This window comes from Chrysemys picta, chromosome 4 (genome assembly GCF_011386835.1).
Source record: "Chrysemys picta bellii isolate R12L10 chromosome 4, ASM1138683v2, whole genome shotgun sequence".
NCBI classification, from domain to species: domain Eukaryota; kingdom Metazoa; phylum Chordata; order Testudines; family Emydidae; genus Chrysemys; species Chrysemys picta.
In genome coordinates, this window is record NC_088794.1 from 10,059,029 (window position 1) to 10,084,596 (window position 25,568).

A 25,568-nucleotide genomic window follows, 5' to 3' on the forward strand; every position below is an offset into this window, starting at 1 on the left:
GAGAGAAGTGACTGTGTCTGTACAAAGTGCAAGCTGGTCTCCATATTGGAGGAGAAGGTTCGAGGGCTGGAGAAACAAGTATCGACTCTGCGTTGCATAAGGGAAAATGAAGATTTCCTGGACAGACGTCAGGAGATGCTTCTACGGCCACAATGTTCTGAAGATTCAGAGCAGGCGCAGCAGGGACAGAAGGATTGTGAGGAGGTTTGGCAGCATGTGACCTCCAGAAGAAGAAAGAGGAGCGTCCATGCACCAGCAATGGAGATACAGGTGAGCAATCGTTTCCATGTTCTCTCTACAGGTGCTAATGCGGAGAGTGGACTAGATGGCCCATCTGAGGGAAGGGAGCAGAAGGAGACTCCACCGATTGGAAGGCAAAAGATGCACTGTCCTAGGGATGGGGGTTCCACGACCACCACTCCCAAGAGGAGGAGGAGGGTGGTGGTGGTCGGGGGCTCCCTCCTCAGGGGGACTGAGTCATCTATCTGCCGCCCTGACCGGGAAAACCGAGAGGTCTGCTGCTTGCCAGGAGCTAGGATACACGATGTGACGGAGAGACTGCCGAGACTCATCAAGCCCTCGGATCGCTACCCCTTCCTGCTTCTCCACGTGGGCACCAATGATACTGCCAAGAATGACCTTGAGCGGATCACTGCAGACTACGTGGCTCTGGGAAGAAGGATAAAGGAGTTTGAGGCGCAAGTGGTGTTCTCGTCCATCCTCCCTGTGCAAGGAAAAGGCCGGGGTAGAGACCGTCGAATCGTGGAAGTCAACGAATGGCTACGCAGGTGGTGTCGGAGAGAAGGCTTTGGATTCTTCGACCATGGGATGGTGTTCCAAGGAGAAGGAGTGCTAGGCAGAGACGGGCTCCACCTAACGAAGAGAGGGAAGAGCATCTTCGCCAGCAGGCTGGCTAACCTAGTGAGGAGGGCTTTAAACTAGGTTCACCGGGGGAAGGAGACCAAAGCCCTGAGGTAAGTGGGGAAATGGGATCCTGGGAGGAAGCACAAGCAGGAGAGCGCAAGAGGGGAGGACTCCTGTCTCATGCTGAGAAAGAGGGACGATCATTGAGTTATCTTAAGTGCCTATACACAAATGCAAGAAGCCTGGAAAACAAGCAGGGAGAACTGGAAGTCCTGGCACCGTCAGGGAACTATGATGTGATTGGAATAACAGAGACTTGGTGGGATAACTCACATGACTGGAGTACTGTCATGGATGGATATAAACTGTTCAGGAAGGACAGGCAGGGCAGAAAAGGTGGGGGAGTTGCGTTGTATGTAAGAGAGGAGTATGACTGCTCAGAGCTCCGGTATGATACTGCAGAAAAACCTGAGAGTCTCTGGATAAAGTTGAGAAGTGGGAGCAACAAGGGTGATGTCGTGGTTGGAGTCTGCTATAGACCACCAGACCAGGGGGATGAGGTGGACGAGGCTTTCTTCTGGCAACTAGCAGAAGTTGCTAGATCGCAGGCCCTGGTTCTCATGGGAGACTTTAATCACCCTGATATCTGCTGGGAGAGCAATACAGCGGTGCACAGGCAATCCAGGAAATTTTTGGAAAGCGTAGGGGACAATTTCCTGGTGCAAGTGCTGGAGGAACCAACTAGGGGCAAAGCTTTTCTTGACCTGCTGCTCACAAACAGGGAAGAACTAGTAGGGGAAGTAAAAGTGGATGGGAACCTGGGAGGCAGTGACCATGAATGAGATGGTCGAGTTCAGGATCCTGACACAAGGAAGAAAGGAGAGCAGCAGAATATGGACCCTGGACTTCAGAAAAGCAGACTTTGACTCCCTCAGGGAACAGATGGGCAGGATCCCCTGGGAGAATAACATGAAGGGCAAAGGGGTCCAGGAGAGCTGGCTGTATTTTAAAGAATCCTTATTGAGGTTGCAGGAACAAACCATCCCGATGTGTAGAAAGAATAGTAAATATGGCAGGCGACCAGCTTGGCTAAACAGTGAAATCCTTGCTGATCTTAAACGCAAAAAAGAGGCTTATAAGAAGTGGAAGATTGGACAAATGACCAGGGAGGAGTATAAAAATATTGCTCAGGCGTGCAGGAGTGAAATCAGGAAGGCCAAATCACACTTGGAGTTGCAGTTAGCAAGAGATGTTAAGAGTAACAAGAAGGGTTTCTTCAGGTATGTTAGCAACAAGAAGAAAATCAAGGAAAGTGTGGGCCCCTTACTGAATGAGGGAGGCAACCTAGTGACCGAGGATGTGGAAAAAGCTAATGTACTCAATGATTTTTTTACCTCTGTCTTCACGCACAAGGTCAGCTCCCAGATTGCTGCACTGGGCAGTACAGCATGGGGAGAAGGTGACCAGCCCTCTGTGGAGAAAGAAGTGGTTCGGGACTATTTAGAAAAACTGGACGTGCACAAGTCCATGGGGCCGGATGCGCTGCATCCGAGGGTGCTAAAGGAGTTGGCGGGTGAGATTGCAGAGCCATTAGCCATTATTTTTGAAAACTCATGGCGATCGGGGGAGGTCCCAGATGACTGGAAAAAGGCTAATGTAGTGCCCATCTTTAAAAAAGGGAAGAAGGAGGATCCGGGGAACTACAGGCCAGTCAGCCTCACCTCAGTCCCTGGAAAAATTATGGAGCAGGTCCTCAAGGAATCAATTATGAAACATTTAGAGGAAAGGAAAGTGATCAGGAACAGTCAGCATGGATTCACGAAGGGGAAGTCGTGCCTGACTAACCTAATTGCCTTCTATGATGAGATAACTGGCTCTGTGGATGAGGGGAAAGCAGTGGATGTGTTATTTCTTGACTTTAGCAAAGCTTTTGATACTGTCTCCCACAGTATTCTTGCCACCAAGTTAAAGAAGTATGGGCTGGATGAATGGACTGTAAGGTGGATAGAAAGCTGGCTAGATCGTCGGGCTCAACGGGTAGTGATCAATGGCTCCATGTCTAGTTGGCAGCCGGTTTCAAGTGGAGTGCCCCAAGGGTCGGTCCTGGGGCCGGTTTTGTTTAATATCTTTATTAATGATCTGGAGGATGGTGTGGACTGCACTCTCAGCAAGTTTGCAGAGGACACTAAACTAGGAGGCGTGGTAGATACACTAGAGGGTAGGGATCGGATACAGAGGGACCTAGACAAATTAGAACTGTCTCATGGCCCTGAATCCGGTGTGTTTTGGGGAAAGTTGAAGAGACCACAGAAAGCCAGTTTGTTAAGTGGGGAACATGGAGACCTGGGAGATGGGTCGGAAATAGGAGGGAGCATGGGCTATAATGGCAGAGGGAAAGGAGGGTCAGGGCAAAACTGGGAGGCAAAATCAAATCAGTATCTTAGATGCCTATATACAAATGCGAGAAGTATGGGGAATAAGCAGGAAGAACTGGAAGTGCTAATAAATAAATACAACTATGACATTGTTGGCATCACCGAAACTTGGTCGGATAATACACATGATTGGAATGTTGGTGTGGATGGGTACAACTTGCTCAGGAAGGATAGACAGGGGGAAAAGGGAGGAGGTTTTGCCTTATATATTAAAAATGTACACACTTGGACTGAGGTGGAGGTGGACATAGGAGACGGAAGTGTTGAGAGTCTCTGGGTTAGGCTAAAAGGGGTAAAAAACAAGGGTGATGTCATGCTAGGAGTCCACTACAGGCCACCTAACCAGGTGGAAGAGGTGGATGAGGCTGTTTTTAAACAACTAACAAAATCATCCAAAGCCTAAGATTTGGTGGTGATGGGGGACTTCAACTATCCAGATACATGTTGGGAAAATAACACAGCGGGGCACAGACTATCCAATAAGTTCTTGGACTGCATTGCAGACAACTTTTTATTTCAGAAGGTTGAAAAAGTTACTAGGGGGGAAGCTGTTCTAGACTTGATTTTAACAATAGGGAGGAACTCGTTGAGAATTTGAAAGTAAAAGGTAGCTTGGGTGAAAGTGATCATGAAATCATAGAGTTTGCAATTCTAAGGAAGGGTAGAAGGGAGAACAGCAAAATAGAGACAATGGATTTCAGGAAGGTGGATTTTGGTAAGCTCAGAGAGCTGATAGGTAAGGTCCCATGGGAATCAAGACTGAGGGGAAAAAACTGAGAAGAGTTGGCAGTTTTTCAAAGGGACTCTATTAAGGGCCCAAAAGCAAGCTATTCCACTGGGTAGGAAAGATAGAAAATGTGGCAAAAGACCACCTTGGCTTAACCACGAGATTTTGCATGATCTAAAAAATAAAAAGGAGTCATATAAAAAATGGAAACCAGGACAGATTACAAAGGATGAATATAGGCAAACAACACAAGAATGCAGGTGCAAGATTAGAAAGGCAAAGGCACAAAATAAGTTCAAACTAGCTACAGGACAAAAGGAAAACAAGAGGACTTTTTATCAATACATTAGAAGCAAGAGGAAGACCAAGGACAGGGTAGGCCCACTGCTCAGTGAGGAGGGAGAAACAGTAACAGGAAACTTGGAAATGGCAGAGATGCTTAATGACTTCTTTGTTTCAGTCTTCATGGAGAAGTCTGAAGGAATGCCTAACATAGTGAATGCTAATGGGAAGGGGGTAGGTTTAGAAGATAAAATAAAAAAAACCAAGTTAAAAATCACTTAGGAAAGTTAGATGCCTGCAAGTCAGCAGGGCCTGATGAAATGCATCCTAGAATACTCAGGGAGCTAATAGAAGAGGTATCAGCTTCTAGCTATTATCTTTGGAAAATCATGGGAGACGGGAGAGATTCCAGAAGACTGGAAAAGGGCAAATATAGTGCCCATCTATAAAAAGGGAAATAAAAACAAGCCAGGAAACTACAGACCAGTTAGTTTAACTTCTGTGCCAGGGAAGATAATGGAGCAAGTAATTAAGGAAATCATCTGCAAACACTTGGAAGGTGGTCAGGTGATAGGGAATAGCCAGCATGGATTTGTAAAGAACAAATCATGTCAAACCAATCTAATTGCTTTCTTTGATATGATAACGAGTCTTGTGGATAAGGGAGAAGCGGTGGATGTGGTATACCTAGACTTTAGTAAGGCATTTGATATGGTCTCGCATGATATTCTTATCGATAAACTAGGCAAATACAACTTAGATGGGGCTACTATGAGGTGGGTGCATAACTGGTTGGAAAACTGTTCCCAGAGAGTAATTATCAGTGGTTCACAGTCATGCTGGAAGGGCATAACAAGTGGGGTCCCGCAGGGATCTGTTCTGGGTCCGGTTCTGTTCAGTATCGTCAATGATTTAGATAATGGTATAGAGAATACACTTATAAAGTTTGCTGACAATACCAAGCTGGGAGGAGTTGCAAGTGCTTTGGAGGATGGGATTATAATTCAAAATGATCTGGAGAAATGGTCTGAAGTAAATAGGATGAAATTCAATAAGGACAAATGGAAAGTACTCTATTTAGGAAGGAACAATCAGTTGCACACATACAGAATGGGAAATGACTGCCTAGGAAGAAGTACTGCAGAAAGGGATCTGGGGGTCATAGTGGATCACAAGCTGAATATGAGTCAACAGTGTGATGCTGTTGCAAAAAAAGCAAACATGATTCTGGGATGCATTAACAGGTGTGTTGTGAGCAAGACACGAGAAGTCATTCTTCCGCTCTACTCTGCACTGGTTAGGCATGAACTGGAGTATTGTATCCATTTCTGGGCAGGGCATTTCAAGAAAGATGTGGAGAAATTGGAGAGGGTCCCGAGAAGAGCAACAAGAATGATTAAAGGTCTTGAGAACATGACCTATGAAGGAAGGCTGAAAGAATTGGGGTTGTTTAGTTTGGAAAAGAGAAGACTGAGAGGGGACATGATAGCAGTTTTCAGGTATCTAAAAGGGTGTCATAAGGAGGAGGGAGAAAACTTGTTCACCTTAGCCTCTAAGGCTAGAACAAGAAGTAATGGGCTTAAACTGCAGCAAGGAAGGCTTAGGTTGGACATTAGGAAAAAGTTCCTAACTGTCAAGCTGGTTAAACACTGGAATAAATTGCCTAGGGAGGTTGTGGAATCTCCATCTCTGGAGATATTTAACAGTAGGTTAGATAAATGTCTATCAGGGATGGTCTAGACAGTATTTGGTCCTGCCATGAGGTCTCTCTTGAGGTCCCTTCCAGTCCTAGAATCTATGAAAGAGCACCGGGAGCAGACTTCTCTGAACGGAGCGCGTGCACACACACACACACACACACACACACACACACACACACACACACACACACACACACACACACACACACACACACACACACACACACACACACACACACAGCAAGGACTTAAAACCCTCCTGAGAGCTGAAGCAACTTGGAGAGCACAGCGGATCCTTGGACAGCCTGGGCCCAACACAGCACTCCCGTCCACCTTTCCACCGCCCCCCCCTTCTTCTGACATTACACCCAGACTTGGCCAGTCTGAGTTGTGCGTGTGTGAGTATGAAAGTGGGTTAGGGCTTGGGGCATTAATGCTTTCTTTCTTCCCCTGAATGATGTGGGAGCCTTCCCAGCACTCTCTGCTGTTGTTTAATTATTTTATCAATAAAGCTTTAATCATAGAATCATAGAATCATAGAATATCAGAGTTGGAAGGGACCTCAAGAGGTCATCTAGTCCAACCCCCTGCTCAAAGCAGGACCAATTCCCAGCTAAATCATCCCAGCCAGGGCTTTGTCAAGCCGGGCCTTAAAAACCTCCAAGGAAGGAGACTCCACCACCTCCCTAGGTAACGCATTCCAGTGTTTCACCACCCTCCTAGTGAAATAGTTTTTCCTGATATCCAACCTGGACCTCCCCCACCGCAACTTGAGACCATTGCTCCTTGTTCTGTCATCTGCCACCACTGAGAACAGCCGAGCTCCATCCTCTTTGGAACCCCCCTTCAGGTAGTTGAAGGCTGCTATCAAATCCCCCCTCATTTTTCTCTTCTGGAGACTAAACAATCCCAGTTCTCTCAGCCTCTCCTCATAAGTCATGTGCTCCAGACCCCTAATCATTTTTGTTGCCCTCCGCTGGACTCTTTCCAATTTTTCCACATCCTTCTTGTAGTGGTCATTCTATTACAGATTTAAAAGTCACTATCATTGAACAAAAAAACTTCAGAAACAGACTTCAAAGAGAAACAGCAGAACTAAAATTCATTTGCAAATTTAACACCATTAATCTGGGCTTGAATAGGGACTGGGAGTGGCTGGCTCATTACAGAAGCAGCTTTTCCTCTCCTGGAATTGACACCTCCTCATCTATTATTGGGAGTGGACTACATCCACCCTGATTGAATTGGCCCTGTCAACACTGGTTCTCCACTTGCTAAGTAACTCCCTTCTCTCCATGTGTCAGTATATAATGCCTGCATCTGTAACTTTCACTCTATGCATCCAAAGAAGTGAGGTTTTTACTCACGAAAGCTTATGCCCAAATAAATCTGTTAGTCTTTAAGGTGCCACCAGACTCCTTGTTGTTTTTGTGACAAAGAGGGAATTTTTGGTAGTATTTTATGACCCGTGTATGTGCTTCAGTTTCCCCTATGTATTGCAGTGTTACCCTGTGGGGAGAAAAAATAGGAGCAAGTTTGCTCTCAAGACAGGTTCCGAGCCATAGGTAGGCGTCACCTCCCTGTCTTTAAGGTGCCACCAGACTCCTTGTTGTTTTTGTAGATACAGACTAACATGGCTACCCCCCGATACTCTTTGTCACAGGGACCAATCCCCTGGTTTTGTTGGTTTTTTCCCCCCACTGGCTGATCTGACCCAAAGTGGCTCTATTCACCATGGCACTGTCTTCCAGGAGGCTGGGGCTTTCAAATGTGATGAGAAGGCCCAAGCTGAATCCTGGTATGTTATAGGAAATGCATTTCCTGCTGTGGGGCGCTCACACTCAGGGTCATTGGGGCCCCATTGTGCTGGGTGCGGAGTGGACACACAGTGACCAAGACCAGGCCGGCATAGCAGGGGGCTGCAGGTCGGGATTGACGGGAACCGGTGGAGAAGGGGGGCAGGAAGCCCCTGCTCTCACTCTGCCCCTGGCCCTGGTGCATTCTGGGTGCATTTGCATTTCTCTGGAGGCCCCTCGACCTCTGCCCAGATGAAAATCCCAATCAACTGTGCCATGCGGCTGCAGCAATGTCACAGTCTCTGGGCTCCAGGGCAGGCACAGACTCTGTTAATGGTTCATTCGCTTGGGGATAAGAGGCTGGAGCGGCCCCTGAGGGAGAGACAGACAGGGACCTCGCAGCTCCACAGACACCCAGGAACTGCTCCTTCCCCTGGCACGGAGTCACCCCAGGTGAGTGGGAGCCCAAGCCCTGTACGGACAGCCCTGGCATCACATGGCCTTACAGCAGCCTTCTTCTTGTGGGGTATCTGGTGAGCACAGCGGCTGCACACAGACTGGTGAGTTATTGTAGGGTCTCTGGTGAGCACAGACTGGTGAGCTATTGTAGGGTGTGACGAAGCAGGGAGCAGGGCAGATTTGACCTGGGAATGTTGCAGGGGGATTGCAGTGAGGAGGGGGGACTTCCCTTGAAGGAAGCTACCTGAGCTGTAACCTGAGCCAGGAACGGGGGTGGGGAGAATTAACACCTTCTGCCCGGGAGACTGAACAAAGGAGAGGAGCAGCGGGAGGAGTTTGGAGTTTAGTTTCGGTTTGGGCTGGGTGGTGCAACGCAGGGAACCCTCTGCTTGAGACTGTGTTCCTGTCCTTAAATAAACCTTCTGCTTTACTGGCTGGTTGAGAGTCGCAGTGAATCTCGGGAAGAGGGGTGCAGGGCCCTAACTCCCCCACACTCCGCAACATAGGGTCTCTGGTGAGCACCGGGGCCATGCACAGACTGGTGAGTTATTGTAGGGTCTAGGGTGAACACGGGGGCCATGCACAGAAGACTGGTGAATTATTGTGGGGTCTCTGATGAGCGCGGGGGCGGCACACAGACTGGTGAGTTACTGTAAGATCTCTGGTGAACACACGGGGGGCTGCGCACAGACGGGTGAGCTATGGTGGGCTCTACACATAGAGTTTGCTATTTTGGCAGGGCTGGGAGCTGGCAGCTTGTCTCTGGGGTTGGGAGACAATCACAGGGAACTGATGGGTCTCCTGTCCCCGCAGGTGTCCCTCGCAGTGTCCCGCTGGAAGCTGTGAAGGCCCATCCCGGCTAGCGATGCTGATCCTGAGCTGTTCCTCCAAGCTGCGGCTGCTGGAGGGGATGCTATGGCGGGGCCTGCCTGACACGCTGCCGGTGACCAGGACTCGCCCGCCCCCGCAGGGCCGAACCCTCCCACCCTCGGGCTGGGCAGAGAGCAGGGCAAAGTCCCTCATAGACACCTGGGTGATGGGACACATATTGGACTGGGGTGCAATCCCCTTGGTCAGGAGTACCTGGAGGGCTGGCCCCTCCAACTGGTCAGGGGGTAGCAGTTTGGGGGGGGAGACCCTTTCTCCAGGTGAGGGGACAGCAGTTCAGGGGCCGCGCAGGCTCTCCTAGATCCACAGGGGATGTGCTGTACCCCAGCTTGTCACCAAGCCCCTGGGGGTAACCCCTGTATTGGGCCAGGGACCGAGGTTCCACACAGCTCCACAGGGGCAAGCCCGTGACCTCCACCACTGGGCCTTTGACACCAGCCCTCCCATCTCTCTCCGTGGCTCCCTGCAGCGAAGCCAGACACCTGCAGGAGGCTTGGACCGGGCCCTGCGGTGTGTGTTGGCAGAGACCCCGCCAGCCTTTTCAAAACACAGTAGCGGTTCATTAGTCACCTGGCTATAGACTCCTCAGGTTAGCACAGGGAATCAAAGGTTAAGCCACAGCCCAGCCTGGCCAAGCCTGGGCAATGAGCCAGCCAAGACGTCATGGGCCCCATGGCTGGCTCTGGCTCTGTCCCTTTGTTCTTAGGCCAAGGTGATAGCTGCTGAGACCCCCCCAAAAGCCGGCACTTAGCCCCGTATCCTGACCCTTCGCGGCCGCTGTTCTTCAGCTGGGGGCCTCTCTGCTGCAGAGCCATGAGGGGGAATCTCGCTCGCTCGGTGTGAACGTCCACCCCAGCCTTTGGGGTTTCCATGGTCTCTCCAGATCCTCCTTGCGTGTGTGTAGACTTTATTCCCTTGGTTAATGAGGCTGGTCTCCAGCCGGGCTGTTACATGAGTCACAACCCGTCCCTTCCCTTCACACGCTGCACAGAGCAGTACAGGACGCAGAGGGAAACTGAGACACACATTTGAATCAGGAAGATACTACAGAAAGCTTCTACTTCATCACACAGGCCCCCTGCCCTGGGTTAGGGGTAGCAGGAGGGCAGGCCCTTCCCCGAGGTTAGAGGTAGCGGTGGAGGAGCCCTCCCCTGGGCCTTCTCCTCACTCACCCCCCTGCCTCCCAAAGTCCAAATCCAGCACCAATGCCTACTGCTCACCCAGCGTAACCGCCAGGACCTGCCCATCCAATCAGAGCACAAGCGGGCTCTGTGCCAGCCAATCTCAATATGGTCAGGGTTTGCGTAAGCCAATGAACATGTGGGCGGCTCCATGGCAGCCAATCACAGTGTGGGACAGCTGGGTGCTAGCCAATCATGGCTCTGAACACCCCTTATCAGCCTGGCTCTGAATTTCCTCCTGGTCCTCACCATGGGTGGCCCTGACCACACCCAGCTAAACCATTGACAAAATGGGCCTTTTATATATTTGTATGAATCCTATGTGTGCCTCAGTTTCCCCTGGCTACCCGGTGCGGGAAGCAAACCGTGAGAGGGAACCAGCTGGCTGTGAGAAGCAGCAAAAATGTGAAGAAATGCAGCAAAGGGTAAGTGGGCAAAGGTCCCAGGGATGCTGGATTGCGCAGTGCGCTGGATACTAAATTGTCCGTTTAAGGAGGAGGAGGGGCTGTAGACACCAACCTCAATGCCTTTGAGAAGGGTTGTGATTTGATCCTGGTTGACCCTTCGCACCGGCTCTGCTGTCTCACCCCCACGCTCGGGCCCCCAAAGCCATAGAGACGTACAGCCAGATGGACGGCGTTAATACTGGGGACTGGGAACTCTTCAAAAAGGCTCCACTGCTTATGTTTGACCTGACACCTGAGGCTTATATGAAAGGGTTTTGGGGTGTGCAAAAGACCCAGGGTGGGACCTAAATGGAAGCCACCTGCCGACTGGGAGAAGCCCTCCCGACAGCTCGGATCCCAGTGCAGACACAGGTCTCGGGCTGGGGGCTGGTAGTCATGGTTCTCCTGGACATCGGCTCTGACCTCCTGCTGAGACTTTCTGTATCACCTTAAGACAAAATCCAGTCCCTGATCGTGCCCCAGCCAAGGGTTTGAACCCCAGGAGCCAGAGGTTCAGACTGGAGGTGTCAGTGAAAAGGCGAATAGCTCGGCCGGCAGGGAGCAGGGTCCCCTCCCCCCCCTTGCCCGTAACACTAAGGAAAGGCTGTTGAGCTCAGGACACCTGTCTGTCTGGAAGTTGACCCCTGTATTTGAGTGGGGCAGGGGAACCGTCCCATCTCCATACGGGAGATATGAGTCACACGGGCTCCGGCAGAACTTCCCTCAGGCTGTGGCCAAGGGAGCCAGCTGGCAGCCTGCTCTCCCTGGGGAACAGAGTCAGAGCTGAACCTGGTGGGAGCTGAGCCCCCAGCTGGGCATGGGCAGACACGGGCAGGGCATGGCCAAGGTTAAGACCCAGAATCGCCAGCAGGGGGGTCCTGGCCTGGGGTGAGGGCAAGAGGTTAACCCCAGGAGGGGAAATGGATTCCTGGCATACACACAGCCCTGGGGTTGGAACACAACCAGCGTCGGGGAGCCCCCTGCATCACCAGACCCTGGGACACCAGAGCCCCAGAGACACGGCTGGGCTAAGACCAGCCTCGCAGGGGGACACACCCACACCGATCCCCCAATGCTCATGGGGTCACTCCCTACCCCAGCCTAGGGGTCAAGACACCCCAGGGTGCAGCCAAGATGGCCGACACATGGAGGAAGGGGCGGGCCACAACCCTTCTCACTCCCTGGCAGATGGGGGGTGTGTGCAGTGGCTGGTCCCATCCCAGTTTCAAACCCAAAGGTTTGCGGGGGGCAAAAGGGTGCTGAGGCTGCATGAAAACTCCCCCCTGCCCCCTGCTAGTGTCAGCGAACAGACCTGCCCTAAGCGTGGATGTGAGACTGCTCTGAGCTGGGTATTGGAAAGGGTGAGTTTGATTCGAGCCAGCTGTCAGCATGCTGACCGTGCCTGGTAGGAGAGGGATGGGGAAGATGCTGTGGCTTCTATGGATAGCATTTGGGGGTTCAAACTTCACCAGGACGGTCACTGGTTAAAGTGACCCTGCCCAGTGAAGAGATGAAATAAAGTAGGATTTTTCTGTAATATTTTTACAACACTATACGTGCCTCAGTTTCCCCCATGTGTTGCATGACTATCCAGTTGCAGGGGCAAGGGGGAGGATTAAGTTTACGCTCAGGGCAGGCTAAGAGACATGGGGTGAGTGTCACCTCCCTGTGAGGGTGGAATAAAGGCTCCTTAAGTAACTTGTTGAACTCAACCCAGATCACCAAGGGGACCAGAGAGACAAGGCAAGCGCTGCTGACTCCTGGATTTCCCCACCTCTCTGCCGGGAGGCTGAGCAGAGACCCCAGCTCGAGAGCACAGGACTGGGAGGTGGGGGGTGCTGGACAAAGATGGAGGCTCTCACCTGGAGCTGGCCAAGGAGGTCAGATGGAGACAGAGACAGCCTGGAAAGGGTCTTTCACTCCAGCTTGGCTGGGCCCTGGCTGACCGCAATGGACACTGCTTTACCCCCAGTTCTCTCTGCTGACCTAAGGCCGCTCCGTGACTCATAAACCAGCCTGGCTTGACAATGCTGCCGGGTGTCACTGCAAACACAGGCTGGTGTGTCGGAGCCCCCCAAGAGCGGCCAAGTCTCTCCAGGGGTCTGGCTCAGTGGGAGGCACCGGGCAGAGCTCGCGGGGTGGAGCAGGAGGGCTTCAGCCCAGAGGCTCCATCTCAGAGGCGGTGGCCTGCCCTGCAGGAAGAGTGGGGCCCCTGGGGGGTGGCACTTTGAGGGCTGCTCCAAGGGGCAGAGTAAAAGCTGGGGCCCAGCACCGATCCTGGGGATCCGGGACATCCCCGGACTCTGACCCCTGTGTCTTGGCAGGTGTACGGCGCTGTGATGCATGTGAACCGCGGGAACCCGGCTGGTCAGGAGGTGCTGGTGGATTCATGGCCAGAGTTCAAAACGGTCCTGACCCGGCCACGCAGAGAAGTGCGGCCTTTGCTGGGCCCCTCCCATCTGCCCCACTCCCCTCCCCGACCGGACGCCATCACTGCCCCTCTCCCATCCCCGCAATGCCATCAATGCCCCGCTCCCCTCCCCCACCTTATGCCATCATTGCCCGGCTCCCCTCCCCCCGATGCCATCATTGTCCCGCTCCCCTCCCCGACTTCCTTGCCCCTTTCCCTGCTTGGTGTCATCTCTACCCCTCCCCCTCCTGTCTGCACCACGTCCCCAAAGCCTGACTCCCCCTCCTGCTGCTCAGACCCCCCGTCCCATTCTGCCCTCAGCCCCCTGGGTCTGTTCACGGGGCCCTTCCCCCCTCCTCAATCTCTTACTTGGGTCTCGCTGTGCCCCGCTCCTCCGATGCCGTTGCTGAGGGTCATGGGGGGAGGGGGCAGAGGCTGCGCTCATCCCCAGGCAGTGTCCCCCCTGCAGGTGGCGTGGGACCCAAGCGATTATTTCACCAACTTGTACACGGCCTTCTACCGGGACGAGGGCGCCTGCCGGGTCCTGCTGGAGAACAGCCGCGCCGTGGACTGGGGCCAGGCCTTCCAGATACACGGTGAGCCCCTCCAGCCCCGCTCTGTCCAGCACCTTACATATGGGGGGTGGAACCACTCTCCACCCCCCCACAGGCCAATAGCCCCAAGGATCCTGCCTGGGCCCCTTCTCCATCCAGACCCGGGATCCTGAATGAACCAAGCTTGAGAACCCCCAGTTGGGTCATGCCGGCCCACAGGGCTCTTGGCCCCTCCCTGCTCCTCTCCCCCACCGGGCTGGACCCCCCACGTCCATGGGCACCTTTCAGGGGCCCCTGCTGACAGCGCACGGCTGTCCCTGCAGGGCTGCAGGACGGGGTATACGAGACCATCAGGGACATCGCCAGGGCCAGGGGGCTTGAGATGGAGACGTATCCGTACCGGCTGCTGCTGCACCCAGACCCGCCTGCCATGCCCCAGTACCGGTAGGTGCCCCCCAGATATGGGGTGTGTGAGAGAGAATGGGGCAATGTACACAACCAGCCTGTGCTAGATGGAGGGGGGAGCGGGGCTGGGGGAAGGGAAGGACCAGGCCAGAGGCCTCCATTGCGCCCTAGATCTGGTGGCAATGAGTTCCCCAGGCTAACGGTGCTGGCATAGTGAGGGCATCACCACGGCCCCACACACAGCCCCAGGCCTTGGGCACATACTGCCAAGGATTTCCCATCCTGCTCCGGGGCAGGGCTGAGTTAGCCCTAGAGTTTCGCCCGGGGGCAGGCTCAGCCCAGCCTGGCCAAGAAACCTCTTTGGCCCCAGGATGGGGAGAGCAGGGGGAGGGGCAGCCTGTAACCCTTCAGTATCCTGGGATGGGCAGCCAGGGGTCCTTGACCCCAGAGCCGTCCCCTCTGAGGGGAGGGGGGCTCCAAGCACAGAGCCCCCTGGTCCCTCCTTTCCTGTCAGCGGGTAGGTCTCCGGGCAGGGGGTTCGCTGCCCACTGAGCCCTGGTTCTTTCATCTCAGGGAGCTGAGCTTAGCCAAGGCCCATCGCAGCAATGACTCTGCTGGGGCTGGACTGGGCCTTGTCAGACAGTCCCTGTGCTGAGTCCCTCCTACCAGGGGACACCTTCCCCCCATGTGCCGGGGCCTGACTTGATCCCCTCCCCACAGGGCTCCCCCTTCTCCCCCAGGCCAGGTCTATCGCCCCTCAGCCTCACCCCCCTTCTCCCTGTGCCAGGTGAGTCTCCCTCCAGTAGGGTTACCATATTTAGTGCCTCCAAAAGGAGGACACTTTAAAGGGGCCCCAGCCCCGCCCCCAGCCCCGCCCCCACTCCCGCCCCAACCCCGCCCCCTCCCCTGCTTCCCGCGAACATTTGAGTCGCGGGAAGCCTGAAGCAGGTAAGGGGGCGGTGTGGGGGGGGGAGGAGGCGCGGCCCACCCCCGGCACCGCAGGTCCCCAGCCCGGCCCCCGAGCCCCCGGCCCGGCCCGGCACCGCCGGCCGAGCTCCCGACCCGGCACCCGAGTCCCCGGCCGGGCCCCCCGAGTCCCCGGCCCGGCCCGGCACCCGGCCCCCCCGAGCACCGCCGGCACCCGGCCCGGCACCCGGCACCCGAGCCGCCGGCCGAGCCCCCCGGCCCGGCCCGGCACCGGGCCCCCCCGAGCACCGCCGGCACCTGGCCCGGCACCCGAGCCGCCGGCCGAGCCCCCCGGCCCGGTCCGGCACCGGGCCCCCCCGAGCACCGCCGGCCGAGCCCCCGGCCCGGCACCCGGCACCCGAGCCGCCGGCCGAGCCGCCCGGCCCCGGGCCCCCCCCCCGAGCACCGCCGGCCGAGCCCCCGGCCCGGCACCCGAGCCGCCGGCTGAGCCGCCCGGCCCCGGGCCCCCCCCCAAGCACCGCCGGCCGAGCCCCCGGCCCAGCACCCGACCCGGCACCCGAGCCGCCGGCCGAGCCGCCCGGCCCCGGGCCCCCCCGAGCACCGCCGGCCGAGCCCCCGGCCCGGCACCCGAGTCCCCGGCCGGGCCCCCCGAGTCCCCGGCCCAGCCCGGCACCCGGCCCCCCCGAGCACCGCCGGCACCCGGCCCGGCACCCGGCACCCGAGCCGCCGGCCGAGCCCCCCGGCCTGGCCCGGCACCGGGCCCCCCCGAGCACCGCCGGCACCCGGCCCGGCACCCGAGCCGCCGGCCGAGCCCCCCGGCCCGGTCCGGCACCGGGCCCCCCCGAGCACCGCCGGCCGAGCCCCCGGCCCGGCACCCGGCACCCGAGCCGCCGGCCGAGCCGCCCGGCCCCGGGCCCCCCCCCGAGCACCGCCGGCCCAGCACCCGACCCGGCACCCGAGCCGCCGGCCGAGCCGCCCGGCCCCGGGCCCCCCCGAGCACCGCCGGCCGAGCCCCCGGCCCGGCACCCGGCACCCGAGCCGCCGGCCGAGCCGCCCGGCCCCGGGCCCCCCCCCGAGCACCGCCGGCCGAGCCCCCGGCCCGGCACCCGAGCCGCCGGCCGAGCCGCCCGGCCCCGGGCCCCGCCCCGAGCACCGCCGGCCGAGCCCCCGGCCCAGCACCCGACCCGGCACCCGAGCCGCCGGCCGAGCCGCCCGGCCCCGAGCACCGCCGGCCGAGCCCCCGGCCCGGCACCCGGCCCCCCTGAGCACCGCCGGCCGAGCCCCCGGCCCGGCACCCGAGCCGCCCGGCCTCGGCCCCCCTGAGCACCGCCGGCCGAGCCCCCGGCCCGGCACCGCCGGCCAGGCCCCCCGAGCCCCCGACCAGGCACCCGAGCCACCGACCGCATGTCCGATTTTCCCGGACATGTCCGGCTTTTTGGGATTTCCCCCCGGACGGGGATTTGGAGTCCAAAAAGCCGGACATGTCCGGGAAAATCCGGACGTATGGTAACCCTACCCTCCAGCCTCCCTCCCCTCCCTGGGGGACACTGGGGGGAGCGTTATGGGGCTATAGCCACCCCAGAATTTGCCATAGCCTCCCCACCCAGTGCAAAGGTCAAACGTTACGCAGCAGTAAGGGTGGCAATGCCATACCACGCCACCCGTCGGTCTCGGCTGCTGCTGGCGGCGGCGCTGCCTTCCGAGCTGGGTGGCACACCCCTCCCCCACAGGATACATTCCATGCGCCCCACACCTCAGTTTGAGATTCGGCAACCAGCCCCCCGCCCCCTTAATTTTCTGTCCAGCGCATCTCAGCATCTCAACCAGGAAGAGGATGGCGCTGCGGAGCCTTCTCCTCTCCTATGCCATGTCATACCAGCTCAATTCCTGCTCCCCAGGCTCACTCCCTTCTACCAGATCGACACCCCCAGCCCCGGGCTCACTGCACCCCGCACCCCAAGCTGGATCAACATCCCCGTATGCTCACACCTCCCATGTTTGGTCGCTCCCCGCTCCCCTCCCCTAGACTTACCCCTTCCCCTGCTGGTTCTATTCCCCCCGACCCCCGCACTGACCCTCTCCCCTTGCCAGGTCAATCCCCTCTGTGCTCACCCCACCCCGTCCTGTGTCTCTCTCCCCCACTGCCCTGTCTTGCAGGCCTGACAAGGGGCTCAGGCTGGCCCCCGTGTCCCCCGCCCACGCCACGCTGCTCAACGACACCTGGAACTTTGGGGGGAATAGCTGGAGCCTGCGGTACCTGTGCCTCCTGATCCGCCACTTCCCCAACGCCTGCCTGCTGGGCCCTGAGGGGACCCCCATCTCCTGGTCCCTCACCGACCAGCTGGCTGCCCTGACGCACGGTTACACCCTCCCGGAGCATCGCGGCCAGCACCACACGAGGCCCATTGTGGGGATGCTGGCGGCACAGTTGCATGCCCGCGGCTTCCCTGTTTACACCCGGGTGCTGCCCCACAACGAGCCTTCGCTGCACTCCCTGCAACGCATCGGCTTCCGCATCCTGCCTGGGGTGTTCGACCGGCTGATAGTGAGGCCTGGGTTCACCCAGTCCAGGCCAGCCAGTGCCCTGGACTCGGGCCAGGACCCTGCGCCCAGCTCTGGGGAACGGCGAGGCACCCAATAGCACATAGCACGCGGGTAGAGCAGAGGAGGAGAAGGGGACACGGCGTAGGGCCCTGCACCCAGCTCTGGGGGACAGCCACGCTCCAGCAGTACATAGCCCTGGGGGAGGGGAGGAGATGGGGACACAGCCCAGCCATGACCAGGGACCTGCCACGCCCGAGAAGGAAGAAGGATACACATTGACCAGCCACCAAGGGAGCTCAGCTGTTAGCCCTTGGGAAGCCGGGGTCTGGTGGAGGAGACTAGCTCATGCTCCATTATCCCCTGGAGCAGGACAGAGGCTCAGTAGGGGGCGCTCTCGCCAGCAGTCAGGGCTCAGCAGGGGGCGCTCCCCACTCACAGTCCTGCCCCTGTGCCCTGTGCTTTGGGCTCAGCAGTGGGCGCTCTCCCGCTCCCTTCCCCAGGCAGTTTGTTGCTCGGCTGGGGCTGTGGTGGGGGGTCCCCTTTCCAGGAGCTGTGCCTGGTCTTGCCAGAGCTTTGGTGCAAGCTCCTTTGGGCTCCGACCACAGGTCCCTTTCCAGGAGCTGTGCCTGGTCTTGCCAGAGCTTTGGTGCAAGCTCCTTTGGGCTCCGACCACAGGTCCCAGCTGTGGCCCACCCCTTCCCTCCCCTGTGGTGATAGGGGGCAGGTGCTGGCCTTGCACGGTTGCTCCAGGGCCAGCAGCCAGCTAGAAAGCCAGGCCAGGGCTTGTGTTGATGATGGTGCACTACACGCGGGAGGGGAGCGGCCATAGGACCCCACCGTACAGCCCTGCTGGGCCCGAACACAGGGCGGAGCATCCGCTCTTCTCCCTTCCCCCAAGAATGGACGTCCTGGGCAGGCAACTTGGGCCTGACTTGCCCTCTGCCAGCCCCAGTGCACAGGCTGCTCCTCCCCGTGTAGCTGGGCCCAGGTGCAGACCCAGTGAGCCATTGGGTTGTGGGAGAAGACGCCACACACACAGCAGACATGGCAGGTTCTCCTCCCACTTGCTGGTAGGTCAGTAGCAGTGTGGAGAGGGCGTGGGGCACTCCGGCTCCTTGCAGGCCACAGGGACACGCATACCCTTCCTCTCAGGGGGTGGGACAAAGAGTGAATTTTCTGTAATAGTTTTGATGCCTGTGTGCCTCAGTTTCCCACTGTACTATTCATGTCTGCCCAGTGGGTGCCAAAGAGTTAAAAAGCCTCTCCTGGGGCAGAGCAGGACCAGGAGGGGGAGTGTCACATGGCTGGGGGCAGGAACTGGGCGTTCAGGATCAAAACCAGCCCAGAGCAACGGAGGCTCCACACAGAAGAGGAGTCGGCGTTCGGTGGGACTCAGGAGCTCCCGGCTAGGACTGAAAGAGATGGAGACGGGATCCATGTTTGGCTCTTCAGCAGCTTGGCTGGGTGGGGCCCTGGCCTGTGTCTTCACCTTCACTTCTCTCTGCTGCCCAGGGACCTCCCAGGCCGGGTTCCAGGGGCCCAATAAACCGTGGGCTGTGTGGAAAAGGCTTTGGGATGTCACTGCAAACATCAGTGGGGCTGGGGACACTGGTCCCCAAAGCACAGCCAGGTCTCTCCAGGGGTCTGGCTCAGTGGGATGTGCCGGGCAGAGCTCGTGGGGTGAAGCAGGGGGGCTGGAGCCGTGTGCTCGGCCCTGGAGGAAGAGAGTCTGGCACGTCACAGGGTTCCTCCAAGGAGTGGTTTAAAAGCTGGGGCGTAGCACTGAGTCTGGGGAGCCACGACAGGGAGCAGCGCTGTGGGTCCCAGCCGGGGGCACCAGGCCAGTGTGGGGTGTCTCCTTCACAGCCTGAACCGACAGCAGAGAAGGGCGGGCACATCTGCAGGCAGACCCGGGGTAGAGCCAGCCCTGCCCCCAGCCAGGGCACAGTCCCACCAGGGCACAGCGCCCTCTGCAGCAGCTGGGTCACCCCCTGCCGGCCACCGCAGCCTGTTCCCAGAACCTCCCTGGCCTCCCCAGCGCCACTTCCTGTCTACGTGGCTTTAACGGGGCCTGAGCCAGGCAGCTCAGTCAGGTCCCAGGATCCCCAGCTGCCCCCTGTCCATTCCCCCCTGGCCAGAGCTTCCTGCCCCTGCCCCCAACACTACAGCGGGGCAGACGGGCACCAGGGGAGCAGCCTTTCTCCTGGGCACAGAGCTGACGCTCCCTAGTGAGATGGCCACGGGCAATATTCCCGAGGGGGTGGGGAGGGCTGATTCAGGAGGGCAGAACTCTCCCCCACCCCCACCAAGTCCCAGCTGTACTGCAGGCGGGCAGGGACCGGCTGTCACACCCGAACAGGCCCGGGTCTATTCTGGGAGGCTGCAACCTGTGATTTCGCTCCTGCCAAGCGTGACATGGGAGGGGAGGCGCTGCAGGGCCAGGGAGCGCAAGAGGCTGCCAAGTGTCTGGGGAAGAGGGGAGCCACAGGAGCCTGCGCGAGGGGCAGGGGGCGAGCTGCGAGCACAGCCAGGACTTGCTCCACGTCAGGCTGGGAAGGGGGACAGACGGGGCCGGAGCCCAGGATCGCGGCTCTGCCAGCTGCAGCAGGGAGGGGATGATCTGTCCCCCCATCCCACTTTCACTCACCGCTCCGGCTCAGCTTCCCTGTGTACACGAGCCCTGGGGGACGGGCTCTAGCCCAAAGCAGGTTCAGCACCCCTCAACTCTGGCTAGCCGTGCTCTCCCTCAAACGGTCCAGTCCCTCTTTGAACCCCCCTCAGCTCCCTCCTCTGGCAGTGAGTTCCACAGGCCCCTCACACATTGGCGGAAACTGACTCACGTCAATGGAGGAACTGAGAGGACAATGAGAACCCCAAGGACTGACCAATCAAGATGTAGCGGAAGCACCAGCAGGCTGACCATGTGAACCCAGCATGTGTTTGCTGGGGGAGGACAACGGACCGAGAGGAGTCAAGAGGGGTGATAAGACCGTGGCTCATGGAGACACAGCAGCTCTGCCCTGGGACTGACAGATGGAGACAGCAGCTTGGCTGGGTGGACTGAATGCTGGCCGAGCCCCTGTCTCTCTGCACTGACGTAAGGATGCTCACCTCCTGCAGCCAGGTGACTCATCCTTGTTTTGCACAGGCTGCCCACTGTCGCTGCAGAACCTCACAGGGAGCATCACGGCCTGAAGGGGCCCAGTACAAGTCTCCTGCAGGACTTTGGCTTTGGCTGGATTTGATGCAGGGAGACAGGGATCCCTGGTGCCGAAGGCCCAGTTTCAGAGTTGCCGAGGCCAGAGGCCTGCCCCTGTGGAACTGTGTGGGTCCCTGTGGCTCAGCACACACACTAAAGAGGTTGCTCCCAGGGGACTGGTTACAGGATGGAGCATAGACCAGACCCTGTAGGTACGTGACAAAGAGTGCCCTTGCCAGAGGGTGGCTACAGATGTGGTGGGGTATATCCATCAAGAGACCCTGAATCACAGTGAAGGAGGAGGTGGGGCTCTGACAGAGACCCGAACAGCTTGGATTTAGCAAAGAGATACTGGCACATCGCCTTAGGATAGTGATAAACGGGAAAAAATCTGCCTTCCTAACTGATTTGGGACTTTCTGAGCTTAAAGTGTTACCATTTGGGTTAATGAGTTCAGGATCCACCTTTCAAAGGCTTGTGAATCAAATGGCTGGGTGACAGGACTTTGCTCGTGTCTACATGGAGGATATTGCAGTCTTCAGCAATTCCTTGCCAGAGCATAAGGATCACCTGGGAATGGTGCTGAAGAGACTCGAAGGCGCAGGTCTAAGTGTAAAGGTGTCAAAGTGCAGGATGGGGCATTGAAGATGTAAAACAAATTCTGTCAGGAAAGGCGAAGCTGGACTCTGGCCAGCTGTTTCAATTGTGGACTGACGCATCCAACACAGGCTTGGGAGCGCTGCTGATGCCAGCAGGGGAGGGCACCGAGCAGCATCCCATCCCTTTCTGAGCAGAAAACGGACTCCAAGTGAATGGAATGATGCCGTTATAGAACATGAATGCTCAGCAACTGTGGGTTGTCCGACAGCTAAGATCCTACCTGTTCAACTGGAGGCGCTGGGTACTGACTGACTGCCCCCCTTCAGCGTGGCTACACAGAACCAAAGGCACCAACTCTTGGTTGGCAAGCTGGAGTACAGCCCTCCAAAGGCATGAGATGGAGACTCAACATGTCATGGGGGCAGATGCGCTATCCAGGCAAGAGGGCCCAGAGGAGATGCATTCGGAAGAGCCAGTGGCTAGGCCTAGGGCGTCAATGCCAGGAGGCGACGGGACACAGATGTGCCCAAACATGCCCAGGCAGGTATGTTACATGTCGAACAACCATTTTCTCACTATTACACTGATGGGGTCTTGTGTGACAGTGACATTCCTCAGGGTACAATCTGGACTGATGGACAGCTGTGTCCCCTCAGCTCTCCAATCTAGGGAGCCTTTTACCCTGCTTCGCTGTGAAAGCAACCACTCCTGGTCTGTTCACACAGGCCTCTAGCATGCAAAATCACTCCCAGATGAATATGAGTGCTTCTAATCAGCCACTCCTGAATTATGTTGCAGAGTGACACTAGCAAACTCCCAGTCCTAGACTTGTCTCCAGAAATATGCGTCTTGTACTGCCCAGCTCTCTCCTTCTGGACAATACAAAGTCATAGAAAGTCCATCATTTCATTAATAGAAAATGATATGCACAAATCTTGATATCTCAAGCGGAGGGTCCCAAACACTTCAATCCAAACACACTGGCGTAGATAAAACAACAAAACAAGTTTATTAACTACAGAGAGAGAGAGAGATTTTAAGTGATTACAAGTAATGAGGCATAAAAGTCAGAATCGGTTACAAAGAAATAAAGGTTAAAATGCAGACTAATACCTAACTTTACAAGCTAAGTGAACTTAAAGCTGTTGCGGAGTGTGGGGGAGTCAGGGCCCTGCACCCCTCTTCCCGAGATTCACTGCGACTCTCAACCAGCCAGTAAAGCAGAAGGTATATTTAAGGACAGGAACACAGTCTCAAGCAGAGCGTGTAGGTACGACCAGACCCCCTCAATTAGGTCCCTCTGGGAGGTTCAGGGAGCTTAGACCCCAGCTTGGGGTTCCCTGCGTTGCACCACCCAGCCCAAACCGAAACTAAACTCCAAACTCCTCCTGCTGCTCCTCTCCTTTGTTCAGTCTCCCGGGCAGAAGGTGTTAATTCTCCCCACCCCCGTTCCTGGCTCAGGTTACAGCTCAGGTAGCTTCCTTCAAGGGAAGTCCCCCCTCCTCACTGCAATCCCCCTGCAACATTCCCAGGTCAAATCTGCCCTGCTCCCTGCTCCGTCACAAAAGCAAATGGATTTCTCTCGCCGTGTATTCACAACTGTCTGGCTGGATTCTTTCAGCCAGGACGACTCCCCCAGTTCAGTGATGCTTCCTTTGTCTTTCAAACGTTGTTGATGCCATGAGGAGAGATGAGGAGAGAGAGAGGTGATTTGGGGCCTCTGTTCCTCATTTTTGTACCTTTAGCTCCTCTTTGAGAATCACCTCCAGCTGGGGTTCAGGCACCAGCGAGTCTGTTTGCCAAGATGTAAATTTCTCACCCACATCCTTCTTCCTGTCAAAGAATGTCCGCTTAACTTAGTGATATAGTCCAGTTGATTTTGTTGACACCTGACTGACATGTCAATTTCCCTGTTTATCTCTGAAGAACTGATTTGGGCTGCTTCCCCAGATTTGAAATATGCCTTAATAACATTGTAACCGAACCTTCTGTGGGTCACAACTGAGACACCAAATTCAGGACTAACTGCTAAGAAATAGGGCAGATACGCCCCAAAGCTGTCGGCTATTCTCTCATGAGATATACCAAACCAGCAACAAAAGTCAATTGCTGTTTCACCACACTGGCTAACAAGAAGTCAGAATAGCAGTTTCCTTAAGCATTCCAGTCCTTGTATCGCCGCCAAGAACACTAGACTTATAGATGAGTGATTCTTTAAAACCAATTTAATCAAATAACAAGTTCTTCCGATCCAAAGGACCATGCCCAGGTCAATATACAACTCAGAACTTACTCAAAAATCACACTGTTGCCAGTCCTTTAGTATCTGAAATCTAAAGGTATATTCAAAGAAAGAAAGAAAGAAAGAAAGAAAGAAAATGGTGAGAGTTAAAATTGGTTCAAGGAATCAAATAAGTACAATAACTGCAAAGTTCTTGGTTCAGGCTTGTAGCAGTGATGGAATAAACTGCTGGCTTGATAAGTCTCTGGTTACTTCCAAATCATTGGAAGGACCTCAGTCCCTTGGTTAGATGCTCCCATTAGTACAAGTCCTTAGTCGAGAGGTTTGAGCTGGAAAGAGGCAAAATGGAGGTGTTTCCAGGGCCTTTTATAGCTTCTGCCATGTGAGGGAAACCCATTGTTTCAAACAAAGCCCTCAGCACAGCTAGTAGAAAATTAAAAGATGGGGTATGGAATGATATGGGCAAGTCACATGTCCAGGCATAATGTTGATTAGGCACAGCAGGAAATCATTACCTATACCCAGACAGCACATTTGCAGGACAGTCCATTCAGTGTACATGGTCTCCCATGGTCAACTGTCGGTTAAGTGTTTCTTGATGAGCCACTTAATATGGGTCATTACACATATTGAATCTATTCCCCCATGTTAAGTATCCTCACACCGTCTTGTCAACTGTCTAAAAAGGACCATCTTGTTTATAACTACAAAAGGTTTTTTTTCTCCTGCTGATAATAGCTCATCTTAATTAATTAGCCTCTTAAAGTTTGTATGTCTACTTCCACTTTTTCATGTTTTCTGTATCTATATATATCTTCTTACTATATGTTCCATTCTGTGCATCTGATGAAGCGGGCTGTAGCTCACGAAAGCTTATGCTCAAATAAATTTGTTAGGTTCTAAGATGCCACAAGGACTCTTGTTCTTTTTGTGGATACAGACTAACACGGCTGCTACTCTGAAACCTTAATTTGAATAGTCCCTCCAAGATGTGCAGACTAAATACCTTGTGGGTGTTACCCCAGGAGCAAACAGTTGAAATCCAGGTATAGAGCCAATACTCATAACTTCAAATACAAAAATGATAGGTGCATACAGATAGCATAATCATATTCAGCAAATCATAACCTTTTCATAGACATCTTACATGCCACATTTTGTACAAGAGTTTTTGCAAATATATAACAGTGGTTGTAACAATGATCTATATGGTTATATTTTAATCAGATAACATCACAAACATCATACAGCACAATCTTATAACGTTACCTATAATGTTGCCACACATATTTTACCCTGACAATAATTATCAGCAAATTATGAGTTTTCCTGTGATACCTCACAAGGCATACTGTGTACAAAATTTATCCTAGTCTTGTAAAAGTGGTGAACATTGGAGTACAGTGTGTCACAATGGTCTACCAAGAGCTAAGAACTAGCTGTCGAGCTAGCTGACCATCATGGCTATTGCAAGATGTTTGTACGGGCAACAGTTTACAAGCTATGTAGAATATTGGGTTGCACAACTGTTGAAGGGAGATGTGTCACTTGAGGCGAGGTGGGTCTCAGAGCTAACTCAATCAATACTGAAAATACGGAACATCCCTGGAGGCAGCACTTTGTTTACTTTCTGGGCCAAGTGGAGACCGGTGATCAGCGCAGGGAGCAGATTCCAGAAAGACAGGGATGGGAACCGCCCCTCTCGCAACTTGCCCCTTTTTTACGAGGAGTTTGACCAGGTGCTGGGTGCTGCGCTGCACCCCCAGCACTTCACAACACAACAGCTGTGCCAGCCTGGACAGCGACCTTCTCACCCCTGAACCCAGCACAGTGCCAGCGGGGAGCCAGCAAGTGCTGGATGAGGCGGCACATCCTGGTTCCTTACTCGGAGGGGCTTTCTGATGCCCCC

The 25,568-nt window shown here is 55.6% G+C and overlaps 3 protein-coding genes across 13 annotated transcripts in view; 2 read left to right on the plus strand and 1 right to left on the minus strand.

Moving 5' to 3' along the window:
* LOC112061633 (glycine N-acyltransferase-like protein 3) overlaps positions 1–270 on the plus strand; it is a 52,683-nt gene extending 52,413 nt beyond the window's left edge. The window contains exon 8 of the mRNA XM_065594477.1: positions 1–270. Within this exon, the coding sequence (XP_065450549.1) occupies positions 1–11 (11 nt within the window). The 3' untranslated portion in view covers positions 12–270.
* MTCH2 (mitochondrial carrier 2) overlaps positions 1–25,568 on the minus strand; it is a 212,069-nt gene that overhangs the window by 84,508 nt on the left and 101,993 nt on the right. The window lies entirely within an intron of this gene.
* On the plus strand, positions 233–24,567 carry LOC112061627 (glycine N-acyltransferase-like protein 3). 9 transcript variants are annotated; one of them, XM_065594483.1, is made up of 7 exons: positions 233–270; positions 9,077–9,411; positions 13,103–13,210; positions 13,644–13,784; positions 14,066–14,186; positions 17,232–18,223; positions 18,294–24,567. In XM_065594483.1, exons 1-6 carry the CDS (start codon positions 248–250, stop codon positions 17,713–17,715), a joined length of 1,212 nt encoding a protein of 403 aa, XP_065450555.1. In that variant the 5' UTR covers positions 233–247; the 3' UTR covers positions 17,716–18,223; positions 18,294–24,567. The 9 variants fall into 9 exon arrangements, with proteins under 9 accessions (XP_065450555.1, XP_065450559.1, XP_065450560.1 ...); XM_065594487.1 differs by having other exon boundaries at positions 9,077–9,206; positions 13,658–13,784; XM_065594484.1 differs by lacking the exon at positions 233–270 and adding an exon at positions 8,034–8,364.

Coding starts and splice junctions, on each gene's coding strand:
- LOC112061627 (XM_065594483.1), top strand. CDS start 248: ATGCACCAGCAATGGAGATACAG. Junction 271..9,076: donor CACCAGCAATGGAGATACAG/GTGAGCAATCGT, acceptor CTGTCCCCGCAG/GTGTCCCTCGCAGTGTCCCG. Junction 9,412..13,102: donor GGGGGAGACCCTTTCTCCAG/GTGAGGGGACAG, acceptor GTGTCTTGGCAG/GTGTACGGCGCTGTGATGCA.